At 33.6% G+C, this 15,556-nt stretch overlaps 1 protein-coding gene across 1 annotated transcript; it reads right to left on the bottom strand.

Annotated features, from left to right (window-relative positions):
- Positions 1-749: 749 nt before the first annotated feature.
- On the bottom strand, positions 750-4,902 carry LOC120143660 (RNA demethylase ALKBH10B-like). Its single transcript, XM_039157926.1, has 7 exons — positions 4,285-4,902; positions 2,840-2,970; positions 2,617-2,734; positions 2,223-2,309; positions 2,025-2,140; positions 1,759-1,913; positions 750-1,439 (listed from the first exon to the last, which is right to left on the bottom strand). Exons 1-7 carry the CDS (start codon positions 4,760-4,762, stop codon positions 974-976), a joined length of 1,551 nt encoding a protein of 516 aa, XP_039013857.1. The 5' UTR covers positions 4,763-4,902; the 3' UTR covers positions 750-973.
- Between the last annotated feature and the right edge of the window lie 10,654 nt (positions 4,903-15,556).

Below are 15,556 nucleotides of genomic sequence, written 5' to 3'. Positions count from 1 at the left end.
GACTATTTAACTAATTAATTGGATTTAATATAGCCACCTCCATTAACATTTGATGGAAGTATTGATGTGTCAGTTAATAAAATTAATATAATTATACAGTTAGTCCTCAATACTTACATATTCTATCAATTTAGTCAGAATTTTAATTTAATTCAAAAATTTAACTTTGTAATTAGAATGTACCGCATGTCACCACCTATTTATTAGAATATTATTATTTCTTTTTTATGTATAATTTAAATCAAGATATATAAAAGTTTTGACAAATAAATAACAAACATTGGGTTGCCTTGGTTGAGGTGTGCCCACCCTTAATTCTAGGTCTTAGGTTTAATTCCCCTACACAACAATATTTTACTTATGATTGTTTTCCCATTAAACGGGTGGTGACATGTGTCACCAATCAAGTAATGACACATGTTACTATTAAAATATATCTCAATAATCGTTTGACATGTGGTACATCTTCATTGGAGTGTTATTTTTTTAATTAAATTAAAATTAAGCCTAAGTTGATAGAATATGTAAACATTGAGGACCTATTGTATAATTATACTAATTTTATTAACTGTCACATCAGCACTTCCGTCAAATGTTAACAAAAGTTGGTTATATTAAACTCAATTAATTAGTTAAGTGATCATATTGGCAAAATTTGAAAATAGTGGTCATTTCGACACTAATTCTATAGATAGGTGGTCATTCAAGTAGTTTACCCGAAGAAGATTTAATATAAATTACTTGATGACTTAATACAAAATTAATGCCCTGTCAGTAGAGCAAATTCACACTCCCAAATTTAAAAGCTCAGCTACCTCTAAAGGCCTATCATGACATTCAACAAGCTGTTCACAAACTAATTGAACCTAACTTTGCTGTGGGGGAAAAAAGAGTGAAAGGAAAAAATGAAGTGGGGAAAACAAACCAACTTTTACAGTACTTAAGCTGCATGAACAATCCTCCGGATTTCGGTTTAATGTTGACTAGAAGTTGATTCTGCTACATGTGTTTCAACAGAAGAAGGCAATGCGAGCATGTTTCCTTTCTGGGCACGCGGTGGAAGGTGCTTGGTTGGCTTTCTTGATCGCATTGTCCAGGGCAAGAAGACACCCGTACCGCCACGAGGAAGTTTTTCGGGGCTCATTACCATTGGACTCACGGGAGTTAGCATGACAACAGGGCCACGGATGACTCCCAGTTTCGGCATCATATCCAGTGCCTTGTAGCCATTGAGAGCTTCATTTAACATTTCATATGGCACTGGCACACTCGGTTGCCACACTGTCGTCAGACCAGCCTGGGGAGCAGTCAGTGGTGAATGAACCTGGTTGGTATCGGGCCGGACTCGGAAGAACGTAATGCTAACCCTCTTGCTTGGAGATGGGCACATAACGTGTCTTGCCATGTCAGAACTGTTTCCCCTCATTACTAGAAGAGATCTGCTGAGAATGTTACAAACTTGCTTGTCAAGCAAGAGCCATTACCATAAAAAAACACATGGCAGTGCTAACATTCATAAATGAGATCTTGCTATATCATTCTCATGCAAACTGTAACCGTATTAGAATCATACAATGTCACCCCATCACTAAAAGCTTGCCTCATATTCGAATAGGAAGGAACGAACTCCAAAACAGAATCTGCAATTCCGATACTAAGCTGCTTCATCGGTGTCATATTTTCTCATTTTTTACTATCGGTGGTTTCATTTTCAGTCAGCTATTATGACTATATAGTAAAACAAATACAAAAGCATACCCTTCTTTCAAAGAAAGTTGGAGTGCCCCCCTATAGTTTCCTTCGCTATCACTCACGAGAGTGCGCCCAAAAGCCATGGTTGATTCAGAGAGAAGAAGAGTGGAGATGGGTTGGTCCAAATGTGGAGGTTTAAGAAACGGCTGTGAATATTCACCCTGCATTAAAGGGAATAAATAACTATATCAGTTCGGTCTTCCCTGCAGTTTTAATTAAAGATATGATGGCAAGCGGAAAAACGGGTATGCGAGGGCAGCGAAAAAGTATACCTCATCAAAGAAGTTAATTATGCAACCATTTGGTCTTTTATATTCAGGTACAAGTTGCCACTGGATCAGGTGTTTTATAACACCTTGGAGAAGAGCAGGAATTGGTTCTATATTGACTGTAAAACATTTAAAGAAAATAACAAATTAAGACACTAGAGAACCCAAACCGTATCACTAATTCATACAGGTAGTTCTTACTTGTCGGTCCGAAAATTGGAACACCGAGCTGAATCAGTTCTCTCTTGTTTCCTTTAATTTGTTTGTTGAACAGAATGAAAGTTTCGCCTGCCGTTATCCGAAAAATAAGAAATAATCAGCGAGTTCAGAAACAAATATATTTAGTTCAGAAACTACAGACATGATGAACAATTGCAAATCCATGACATAAAAAGTACCAGTTCTGATAATTACTGCTTAAACATCAGATTCCCTGTATAACTTTCCGATAATTATTAAATTGATCAAACTGGAAACATGAACGATTATACCATTTTAAACAAATCTACAACAGAAGGTATTAACTATTTCAAATCTTCATGTTATATTCTAATAACAGGCTCAATTCCGGTAAGACTTTATAGTGGGATTTTACCTGACAGTTCCCCTTTATGGCCAGCAGATCGAAGCTCAGTCACAAACTCACTGAGCTTAGCCAACTCTAAATCGGTGAACACTTCCTCATACAACTTCAGTCCTTTCACAACATTCACCTGCAATGCAGCAATTTATAGATAAATAAAACTGCCAGGATCCATCTTTTATATATATGTATCTCTGATTCCATATCTTCACTGAATTGAGAAACAAGAACTCACCATGTGTCCTTTTACGTGCTCCTTAGCAGAGAAACCTTTCGTCAGCTTGATCCGAGATGCGCGTGCATCACATTCTTCATGGTTCGAACAAATGTCGATGTTTTCCTCAACATGCTGAATTTCCTGAGATCCTGGATTGCAAGAACAGGTGAAATCAACTATATCGATAAAATAGAAGTAACGATGGGGTCAGAGTTGAATTAATTGTCACATTCTCAGCTTCTAGACAAAACAATGTAAGAAAAACACCAATTTCTCAGGCAAAGTAGCATGTTCTGTCATATTAAAGGATGACCACATCTTCCCCCAATATATTTGAACCCTGACAACCAAACTCAACCAAATGAGTCGACTCAGCAGGACTGGAGCAACTCAGTTGGGAATTGGAAAAACTATATAGCCACTTTTATTACATCAGCCAAAAATGTCAAAGAAAACAGGAAAAAGACCCAACAGCAACAACCACCCCAAAAGCAAGGCCCACGTGAAATCAGCAAACGGCAGCCGTGATGTCAACATTAAAGATCATACGGTTATGATCAGAAGCCGCCTACCATTAAAATCATTACACGCATCCCAAGGTAACGGCTCCAAAGTTCAACGTACTGAGAATAACTCTGTAGCCTGAGTGCCGCTGCAGCCGAACACTTTACTTTTTACCTCGAAACCCTCAAAACCCAACTTAAACCACGGAAACATATGAACCATAGTACCATATTTTAAACCTACCATCTCACAAATTAATAAAAGATTGAAACCTTTTTACTATGTCTATCTCGTGACAATTCTTTTCAAGAACCTTGTTGAAGAGGAAAATTTTAAGCAGATGGAATAGGGTAAAACGACATCCATTGGCATCATTGGACCCCCTCTTCGTTGAATTCATAGTCTTTGAAAATTTTGGAAACGTTGAATAATTGATCCGTGGAAAGATGCATTTTTTTTTGTTTGGTTCCTCGGAAAATGGAGGGGAATTAAGGCTTGCATATGTTTGGTTTATTCCGAGAAAAGCTTTCACTTTCTGGCTTTACCAAACACAAACACAATGATGCTTGAGATTCAACTACTTACCAGTTACCAATCTCTACCTTTCACGTAGCCAGAAAACAAGCCCCAAAAACATGACGGTGTTTTCTAGAATTCAAGTGATTAAAAGGGGGCAAAAAAGAGCCAAGTTCGTAGATTCTTATTAGCACAGTGACGTTGATAAGAATCAAACTCGGCCCGATTTTGCGTCTCAAATTCCAACAAGAGAACTCCAAAATTATTCAAACACGCACTAAAGGGAAAAGCTTTACCTAGCAATCAAACTTGGCATTTGAGAGACCAAAGGAAAAAGAATCAAACGGAGGAACAACACGTAATCAATATACATGTAAAAAATAATCAACCTTTACGATCGAAGTAATAATACTCCATTTATCTTCTTTTGATTATGAAGTTACCTGAATCGGTAGCATTACTGACAGGGGAATCTTCTTCTTCTTCGCCGCCAACTCCCCCATTTCCTTCGTTTTCCATAATTTTCTGGGCAACTTTCTCTTTCTCATCATCCAAACAACCACCACTTTTAACGTCCTCATTGTCCAATCCATCTCCTCCGACGGCCTTCTTGTCAGCCACCTTTTTCAGTTCCTCCGTCACATCAACAATGGAGTGGTACTTCTGCATCTGCAGCACCGGGATCCATTTCAGCCTCCTCCTGTGGATCGCCGTGAACACCGCTTCGTACTCCGATCCTCCACCTCCTTGAAGCTCCGCCAAGTGACCGCAAAGAGCGTCGATGATGGCATTGGCCGCCGCGAATTCCCCTCGGAACCAAGAAATGATCGTATCCTTATCCAAAACGTCAGAAACCGCCGGCACAGCTTGCATCATCGGTCCCATGGCTGTCGGCAATGCTGGCCCCGCCGCCATTGGCATCTCTCAATTCAACACTCTCTACTATAACCAAAACCCGTAACTTTTGTTCCGTTTCGGATGCTCCGAGCTCTTGGGTTTTTGGAGAAATTACCTATTGACCGAAATTTCAGCTGTTCCGTTGAGAGACAGAGTGAAAGCAAAAAAATGGTGCTTTGGTGGCTTTTGGTGTCGCAGCCGAGGAGGGGACTTATAATATGGTTGGAGCTTTTTGAGGGTGACGTGTCCGTACTGATGGGGACCACGGAAAGTGGAAACGTGGAGCTCTTTGGGAATAGGTGACGTGGCATAGCCAAATTGGAACTCGGGAGGCTAAACGATGATTGGAAAAAGTTTTACGCTTTAAAGCCCAAAAAAAGGATTCCAAACCCAATGGGTTTGGTATGTTTTGCGCTAATCAGTTTGTTGATTCATTTTTTTCTTATATTTTTTTTCTTAATATGATGTAATATTTATTGAATCTCTTCCCCATTAATATTTTTATAAATAGATAATTTTATGATTCATAATCAACATCTAGTGATAATATTATATTATTTAATGAAAATTTATTCTATAAAATTAATATATATTTTAAATATTTAATTAAAATTATAGAATTCAATGTAAGGTTAATTTTTTTAGAAGCTGTATCTTATTAAATAAATATTAAATTAAATATGGATTTAATATAAATGTGAAGCCTATGGAGACAAACGTATGGATAGGGGCCTGAGGTCCCCAGCCTGAGGCACGACCTTAGTTAATTAATTAATTAATGAAGCACAAGTTGTTCATTCTTTGAACTGCTCAGTTGGTAGAGCACAAGGTTTTTAAATTTGAGGTTGTGAAATCGATTCTCATGGTAGGTAATTTATAATTCTGGCTGCCGGAGGTCTTCTACGGAAGCTGCTCTCAACCCAGTATTGAGGATAACCTACTACCCTACCTCCCCCTTATCCCATTATACATGGGAATAAAATCAGTTAATTTATTTAAGTTGTTCATTCTTTGAAGACGAAAGTAAATATGGTTAATAAATGTGATCTAATCTTATTGTCCATTTTCTAAAACTGGCCTATCCATGATAATCTTATTCTTCCTTTCTTCTGGTGGTCTAGGAAGAAACTTGATGGTAGACTTTTCTGACAACTTTTTGGATCAACAAGACTTCATGTAAATTAATCTTGATTTTTGGCTGGTTAGAAATATTTAAAATAAATAAATAAATAAATTATAATATGTTTAAAAATAGTTATTTAAAATATAAATGATTTAATATTATAGAAACAAAATCCCTCAATCTTGAAATTCCCTAGTCATGAATTAGTGGGATGCATGCACCTTTGAAACTTTCAAAAACTATTTATATTTGTTTATTTTTATGAAGAGGTATAAAAGTCAAGTGGAGGAGAAAGAAGACGGCAAGTGGCGTGGGTCCAACTTTCCATCTTTCAACGACGGAGCGGAAGTTCGGTTTTTGGTGGCCCTCCCATTCTGGCCTTTATGAGTAGGGGTGAGCAAAAGCGGGATTCATCCACTGGCTTTGCCTCCCTCTTTGTTAGGTTTTGGCCTATTGCATCGACTTCCTTTTAATGCCATCAAAGAAAAAACAGAACAGCAAAGGGAAATCGAAGCCTCCTAAGAATCTGTATGCCTTAAAAGTACCATTATCTCACTTTGTTTGCAACAAATAAGGTTTTCAAAGATGACAACTCCTCACTTTTTTCTTCTCTTCCTCTTTAATCCTTACAGCCCTAATTGATTATCATTTTGCATGAACATTTCGAAAATAAATAAAAGATTGTGGGCTTGTGGCTAAACTCTTCAAAAGCAGTTGTAGCTATAAATGGATGACATGCCCATCTCCATCTTCATTTCTTCAATTTAAACTTCTTTCTCACCATAATTTGGTTATTTTATAATCTTTCAATATTAATATTTCATCATATAATTGGATATTTTTTTTGAATTAATCACTGATATCCGATCTATTAACCGACTAATCTAGATCGAGTATTGCAGAGGCGAGGGCGACCCTCACAATCCAGTTTGCTCCATTCATAAACGCCAGGATTCGAACCATGATCTTGCTTAAGGAATCTAGTATCTCATCCTACTATATCAACTGGTTGTTGGTACTCCTTATGTCACATAATTATATGTTTAAAATTAATAATACAATAAGTTAAACTTTTATTATAATATTTGAAAAATAAAATAAATGAGAACGATCAGAAGGGTTAAATCAAATAACTTTGAGCTTGAAACTTTCAACTATGCCATCCGTTATGAAATCAAACATTACTGTTTACAGTCTTTTATTTAGTATTCACATTTAATTTCATAAACACAACCTTCTAGAAGAAAAAAAAAGGAGAAGATTCCAATTTTCTCACTCTTAGAAATATACAATCTTTTTTTTTCGTAAACGAAAGAAAATAAATATATTTATTTTATTTTTCAGTCCAAACTCCAACCAAGCAGGCAAAAGAAAGAAAAAGAAAAGGTGTACATCAACAAATCTGAACAGGGACCAAATAATTTAGAATAAATTATACAAGTTGGATTACTGAATTTTTATTCTAGTTTCAAATAGGATATTAATATCGTTAATTATTAATAGAATTATTGATGTTGATCATTAAAATATTAATTTTTAATTTAATTGTAATTAAATCATCGACCGCTAATCCTTAATAGATTTTTTTGGATAAGTAAGCTTTTATTATCCAATAAGAAAGTTCAACAAATAACAATCATCCCTAAAGGGAGAAAAAGCCCCTATTTACAACAAAAAATAATGATTAGTCAAGACCCCAAAGGCTACAAAGATTAGAATTAACATGATCACTTCTATTAATGTCTTTATCGCTAACAAATTCCTTGATAGACTTGAGAATTTGATATGTTGTTCTTGATCCACCTTTGAAAATCCTTTTGTTTTTTTCTTCCCAAATTAAGTAGTTAAAAGCGTTCCAAGCAATCCTTAAGATAATGGAAATTAAGGATTTACCCTTCCATTTGTGAGCAGAACATTCAAGCCTTGAATTCCATGTCCTGTGAGTATCTCGCAAGTTGCTAAGAATCATGATAGAGTTCCAGATAGAAGAAGCATAGGTACAGTCAAAAAACAAGTGGTTTCTGGATTCTGATTCCTCATTGCAAAGAATACATAGCTGGTCAGTTGAGATTCCCATTATATAAAGTCTATCACGAGTAGGAAGACGTTCAAGAATAATCATCCAAGAAATCATACTTTGTCTGGGGATGTGAAGAGGAAACCAGAGCAATTTCGACCAAATAACCTTTTCTCTATGCTCCCTTAATTCTTCCCAAATAGCAGTGGCTTTAGTGATTCCAACAGAGATAATTGGAAGAGCCTCAGTTCTAAGTTTGAGAAGCTTTCTAATGCTCCAGCTAAAAGAAGAACATTGATGTAACTTAATTCACTGCTTTTAATAGATTGCTAATTAGGGATAGAGGTAATTGTTTTTGGAGTCTCAAAATTTGGAAATTATATATAAAAGAATTTCAAGTGGATGAAAATAAATAATGGATTTTAATTTTTTTTTAAAGGTCATGTTAATTTTGTTTTTCTAATATTTTATAAAGAAATTGTTTTCTCTCAAAAATCATTGTTAGTTGGCTTTATCCACGTTATTAATGTGAAAATTAAATAAATTTATATAATAACATATTTGATCTTTATTATTTATATTTTTTTACATATTTGATCTTAATTTTAATTAAAAATAATTTAATAATAGTTAAGTGTTAAGTCCTTGATTTAAACTCTCATAATCATATATTTTTTAAAAAGTCTTATATCAACTACAGTTTATCATAAAAATAATTTTGATAAAAAAATGTAACTAATACTTTAGTTGATTCAGCAATCGAGTGCTATGCCTATAACTCTTAAGCCTCATACATTGATAAAATCATAAAATAATGGCACCGAATATGTTATTATATAAATTTGTTTAAGTTAATAGTTTTGTTAATAATTAATAATCGATCATTTGATTGAAATTAAATTAAAATTTAATAACCTATTTTAAAAAATATATAATAATTAAAAGAAAATCAACCATAAAATCTAATAATCATAATATAATTTATCCAAAAATTTAATATCAGAACAAAATAAATAAGTATCGGTTATCCTAAAAGTAAAGTGTTCATGGACTTCCCAAGGAAGAAGCTTTTAGAAATTGCATAGGGCCGAAACACGCACCAACCATAAATATATGTGTTCTGACTTTAAGCAGGCTTTAACCATTTTTTTTATTGCAGAATCTGGGTCACATGTCATCAACTAACTCAACGATAAACAAAACAATGCAAACTCCCGACTTGTACACTTTGTACTCGTAATATCATCAATAAATAAAATGTAGGATTTCTTATTTATATAAACATGATTTATGCTGCACCAACAGCCAGACAGCAAGCTAATCATTATTTAAGAAATCAAAAAGTAGATATAATGCATTTTTTAATAAAAAAAACTTGATATTTGCTATTGATAAAAGAATATTGGATTAAGACTTAAGCAGTGGTTGATTAAAGAAGTGAGATTTAGATGTGTAGTTTGGTGGGGTTTTTCCCATGGAAAACAGCAGAACTCGTGCATGTCGGGTGAGCAGCTGCATCATCATGGAGTAATTATTAAGGTCAAACCTTAACTTAATTAGATACGGGGTCTGAGGGGCAAAGGCAACTCTGCTCCCTCAGACCACCCAAAGGTCTCTTTTTATTATTTACTGTTTTGTATGGTTTCGAAGGACCAATTCTCTTGTCTACTTTAGTGAATCTAGAAGGTTGTCTTCATCTATTAGAAATAATTGGAATCATTTTTATATAATCATTAATATTCGATCAATTAATTGAATAATTCATATTAAATATTATATGTTTAATATGAAAAGAGATAACTTTCTCAATCTAATTTACTCTTAAACGCTAGAACTTGAATTTTGATATTGGTTAAGAAATCTAATGTCTCATTTTATTAGATCAACTAGTTATTTATTGATATTTAATATACATGAACAACACCGATAAGGGTTGATTTAGAACATAACTAAAATATTAAATTATATTATCAAATTTAAAATAATTTTATAATTAGTTTATTTGCGATAGATAAAACAAATGAAGAATATAAAATTCTTTAAGAGGTGTTATTTAATTTTAAAGTGATATAATCGACAATCCTCTAAAGTAGCTTCACCCGTGAGTTTGATTAAGCTAAAGGTGGTATTTGGTTCGCTGGAATGTTTATGAGGGAATTAGAGTATGTGAAGGAATTAGAATATGTAGGAATTAAAATTTGAATCTGAAACCTGTTTGGTTGGCAAGAAATTGAATTGGAATCCAATTCCATATTCTGTTTGGTTCGCAGACATGTCAGATGAATTTGATTTCAGTAATGTAAAATGACAGAATTGTCATTCTTGTTTTTTTGCTAAATTTTTGTTTGTTTTATAACTTACATATAACAATATATTATAAAAATTTAAAAAATATTAAATTTTTATTTTATTGATTGATTATTCATTTCAATAAATTATAAAAATTATATATATAGGGGTATTATTGTAATTATTCTTAAATATATAAGGTAAAATTATATATTTTTTTTCGGGTCGGGTATTTTTCACCTTAAACACGAACTCGACCCGAATATCACACTTAAAAAAACCCGACCCAAACCCGAAATTTAAAAAAAAAATCCAACCCGATCTTGAATTTTTTTAAAGAAAACCTGACCCAATCTAATTTTTTTTAAAAAAATCCGACCCGAATACCAAAAGATTGATGAGGGTAATATGGTCAAATTCCACATTCCCTCCTCCAAAGGATTTCTATTCCATCATGTTATGGATGAAATTTAATTTCCCTCCCTTGATGGAATCAGATTTCAATTCCCACTTTGAAAACTTGAACCAAACATGGGAAAGTGGTGGAATTTGATTCCAATTCCCCCTAATTTCAAGGGATTCCATCGAACCAAACACCACCTTAGGAGTTTATATATACTTTCTAATAGTCTAATTATGTAATTAATTCATGTATTATATATAAATTATAAATTTAATCACATATTTTAATTTGGTCAAATTGACCCTTTATATTTTCTGAATTTTAAAATTCTAATCATAAACTAATTAATACAAGGACAGCACGATTAAATTATTTGATTTAATATGATTAAACTGAAGAACGTAAACTAAATCTATATCTTACACATTATACATTGATTAATATATAAATTTGACTAAAACAAATTTCTCTAATATAGTTAAAGTTGGAATTAAAGTTTTAAAATTTAAAAAAATATAAGTTAAAAATAATCAAATAAAATATAATGAATAAATCTATCATTTATAGACGATACATGAATTAACTATGAGATGATTAAATCTATAACTTATACACTATTCATAAGCACATAGAGCAATCATGTCGAAATGAGATGATAGGAGAATCCAGTTAGAGAAACAGAGGTGGCTGATACAGAGAAGAGATGGGCTGCTTTTTAAGATGAAAATTGGGGGCCTGATGCTTAATGTCTTGAATGATTTGAGCCCCAACTCATTCAATTTGGGCAAAGATAGGGTCTCAAAGTTGTCAAATCCAACCATGATGTCCCTTCTTTGCTCTTTCTCTCAATTCAATCCCTAGAAACAACCTGGATTTTCTCTTTCTACTCTATTCCCATTCAGTGTTAAATGGTCCAACTATGGTTTTAATCCCCTATCATGCTAATCTTTTCAATTTAGTCTATTTACTTTAATTTAGCATACTTTGATAATGTCATTCGTTGGTCTAAATTGTTAATATCACTAATTATTCTTGTCAAATTGCTAATGTTATTGTTAATTTGGATTTATCATTTACAGGACCGGTTTAATTTTTTTACTAATATAAAAATATAACGCTAATTAAAAAAATTATGCCATTACCAATGACATATATTGATTAGGGGTGTCGATGAATTGTTCGTTTATGTTCATTTGTTAAGTTAAATAAACAAGTATGAATAATTCTTTTTATGTTCATTTAATAAATGAACAACACGAACAGAGGTGTGTTCTATTCATTTATGTTTATGAACAAGCTCATTTTTCGACTCGTTCATTTATGTTCATGAACAAACTCGTTTACCCGATTATCCTTTTCCTTTCATTTTTTACATTTTAAATATTGGTGAATGTAGGGACTAAATTGAACACATGATAAAAGTTGAAATTTAAATTGTGAATTTTAAGGATTTAAGCACTAGAAACAAACTATAAACAAACACTGAATGAACATGTTCGTGAACAATAAATAAACGAACACGAATACGATATTAAAACTTTAAACCAACATGAACCGAACATGAACATAACCTTTTTATTCAAACAAAATTAATTTACACCCCTAATATTGATCCACGAGTTTGAAAGGTCAATTAATTTCTCTTAAAGGATGTATATATATATATATATTATAACACCAAACCATAATTTGACCTATATATAAAAACTAAATCTTAAGTTTGATGATAAATGAGGGACAAAAACATAATTTGACCTATAAAATTATTGGATCAATAACATGAAAACAGATGAGGTGTTTATTAAGAAACAGTACACGTGTATACATAGTATAAAGCGGAGAATCTCCAGTTTATTCATTGTAGTTGAAGAACCCTAATCGTAAAATTGACGATTCTTACCAAATTCCACCACCACCTTGTCCAAATCCTCATCCTCATCATCATCTGACATGATCCTCTTCTTCGTTTCCCTTATAAATTCATCGAATGAAGCGTACTTCTTTTTCGGTTTCTTAGCTCCTTCCTTCTTTGGTTTCTCAACCGGAGCATGCAAAGAGGAGGTGGTGGTGGTAAACTCAAACTTGATGGGAATCGCCGCTTCTTGATCACCGCCTGCAGGTTTAGAAAAGTGTGGAGATTTGAGCATGACGGAGTTGGGCGATGGTGGAGTTGAAGCGTGTCTGAGAGCTGTGATACTACGGTGAAGGGTAGTGAAAGCAGGACCCAAAGCGACTTCCCTTCTTCGATTCATTTCCAGTGATGATAACATAATGGAACAAGTATTGTTTTTAGTATGTTTCTGGTGAAAGGAACAACGCAAGGGCAGATATCTATCCGCTCAAGGTGTAGGTGTACACCAACCCAGAAGCCAGTTTTATACTCCCTGTAAAGTGGGTACTATTTCATTTTGGTAAAAACACCAGTTAGGTCCCTCTCAATTCTAAAATGGTCTCTTTTGATTTCAAAACTAGAAAAATTCAACCCCAATTTTAGAATGGAAAGGAATCTGAGAGGTCATTTTACCCATTTCATAGCGTTAAAAAAAGAGTAGATTCTAGAACTAGAAAGCTCAGCTGGTTTAGTGGTCTTGACAGTGACGTGTGGATCAAATTCCCTTTCATTTTTCTCATAGAATTGGAAAACTGGTGAACACATGATTGAATTAGCGGTGGGAAGTGGAGAGGGTATCAGATTCAGAATCGGGGGTTTGAACTGAAACCACATTCGAAAGAAAACAAAGTTTGGCATTGATATGAACATGTGAATGAAACTGTTGATGACGATACTCAGGGTGACGCTGCTCCGAGTTTTCTTTCTTACGTCGGGAATTGCTGCAATTCCATCCGTTGGTTTCAAAAGCTGGAAACCGTATATTATACAAGAAAATTCGAAACAATGAATATTCAACAGGAAGGGGAGGGGAAATTACCTCGGATTGAACATAAATTTTTAGGGTTGGTGTTGGAGTCTGGACAGCGTTTTTGATTTTGTTAGAAGTTCCATTATTCGTTCCACAAACTTAACAATTTTAAACATCACCTGCCACATGTTGCACGCTATCTCATGTTTCTCACTTGTTTCTTCTATTAATATAAAAATTAGTGTATAAATTATATGTTAAGTTAATTTTAGGTGTTTAAAGAATATTTCGTTAAAATTAAGTGTATTTTCTCTGTTATATTTTTAGGTGTCTAACATTTTCTTTATTATAGTTTTAAGTATCTACGTCGTAACGATAGTTAAAAAAATTGTTAAGCGACGCATGTTACATTTATATATTTTTTAAAAAAATTAAGAATATTATTAGTTTAAAAAATCTATATTTTTCTAAAATTACAAAAAGACCTCAAAATACTCTAAACCTTAAAATCCTTAATCTTTTTCGTCGTCGTTCACCACCAAAGTTGCCGCCACCGGCCGAAACTCCCATGCTACTGGCCAGCCGAAATTCCAAATGAACCTCGACAACTGCCAGTCGAACGAACCCAGATGAAAACCTGGGATTTTGAGCATTTGGGCTTCATTTATTCGTGCTTTATCATTATGTTTCATCAGTCGATCAGTAGCTTGGGGTTTTGATCGGTCAATAGCGTAGGAGTTTCAACCAGTGTTGATGACTTTGGTGGTGGTCGACGGTGAAAAAGATTGGAGATTTTAAGATTTGGATATTTGGGGTTTATTTTGAGATTTTTTGTACATTTAGAAAAAAAAATTAAAAATATTTGTTTAGAAAAAATATAAAGGTGATATATGTCGCTTAACCCTTTTTTTAATGACATTATAACGTAAGCACCTGAAAATTTTAAAAATTTTAGACATCTATTTTTAATGAAAATATTTTTACGCACCTAAAGTTAATTAAGAGTTTAATTGAGGCACTTATTTTTCCATTAAGCCTTTCTACTATTATGCTACTGTTCAATTTAGAAAAGTTAAATTATAATTTAATTTATCATAATTTGAGAAAACTATCTTTTATCGAAACCTTCGATAATCAAATTATATTGAATTATACTGATTCATTGAAATTAAATTTATCCAAGAAAGGGTAAAAGATTGAGTTTCATTAAAAAAGTAAAATGTGTAATTTATCTCAATCGAGTTTGTACGACTCTCCGTCCAAATTTATAAAAATAAATTAAAACAACACATTAAAATCCTGAAAATACTATACATTTCAGTTGTTAAACATTATCGAGGGTTGTGAAGATGCCAATGGGGGAAATTACCTTGGGAGTGAACGTGATTATCGAGGGTTGGAGTTGGAATCTGGTCAGCCTTCGATTTTGTCAAAATTTATTGACTTCTTACAAGCTCCATAATTCGTTTCACAAGATTAACACAGCATCCTGCACCTCGTCTTTCTCGAGCTTCCTTTTTCGTAGACAGCGGTAAACAAAAATAGACCTACAATCTCTTCAATACTAGTTCATAACCTCGTTGTCCTTGCAAATCCATCCACCAACTGGAGATGGATCTTCCCACCACACAGTATTTTATCATAAGCAAAACGATTGGCTGGATTGTTACCAGTCCACGATACATGAACAATAAAAACAGACGAAAAAGTCGAAGAAAGACTGTAATCTACTCAACTAGATTTCTCAGGACAACTGTTCATCGCCTCTAAGAAAATAAGTGAATCGGCTTCTACCTCCACTTGTTCCATCTTCCATTCCATGAAAGACTGCCCGAGCTTCCTTATTCGAGATAACCTCCAGCATCTAGCAAACAATTTACAAACTTTAAAGTTTCAATAAACTTCTAATTAACTTTTTGACCCTTCTTTTTCTGTTTGTTAAGTAAACCTCCAATGCTTCATGGCGAATTTCCTGATGTTTTGAACCCAAACCCCTAGTGTGGGAAAACACGACCAAGGCTGTCTCTAATAACTAGTAGATCAACAAAGCTCTGGAGAGTTGAGAAAGCTTAACAGCTCATAATTCATACAAATCCCGTACATAAACAATATTTGCAGTTAACTC

This window comes from Hibiscus syriacus, unplaced genomic scaffold, assembly GCF_006381635.1.
Source record: "Hibiscus syriacus cultivar Baekdansim isolate YM2019G1 unplaced genomic scaffold, ASM638163v2 tig00110860_pilon, whole genome shotgun sequence".
NCBI classification, from domain to species: domain Eukaryota; kingdom Viridiplantae; phylum Streptophyta; class Magnoliopsida; order Malvales; family Malvaceae; genus Hibiscus; species Hibiscus syriacus.
Note: the sequence above shows the minus strand (reverse complement) of the source record. Positions and strands in the feature narration are given on the sequence as shown.

Bases quoted from the DNA above. Each gene is read 5' to 3' on its own strand.
- LOC120143660 (XM_039157926.1), bottom strand. From the start codon at position 4,762: ATGCCAATGGCGGCGGGGCCAGCATTGCCGACAGCCATGGGACCGATG. The intron at 2,735-2,839 runs GTGAGTTCTTGT...GCTGCATTGCAG, and splicing joins AGCACGTAAAAGGACACATG to GTGAATGTTGTGAAAGGACT. The intron at 1,914-2,024 runs GTATACTTTTTC...CCTTTAATGCAG, and splicing joins TAATTAACTTCTTTGATGAG to GGTGAATATTCACAGCCGTT.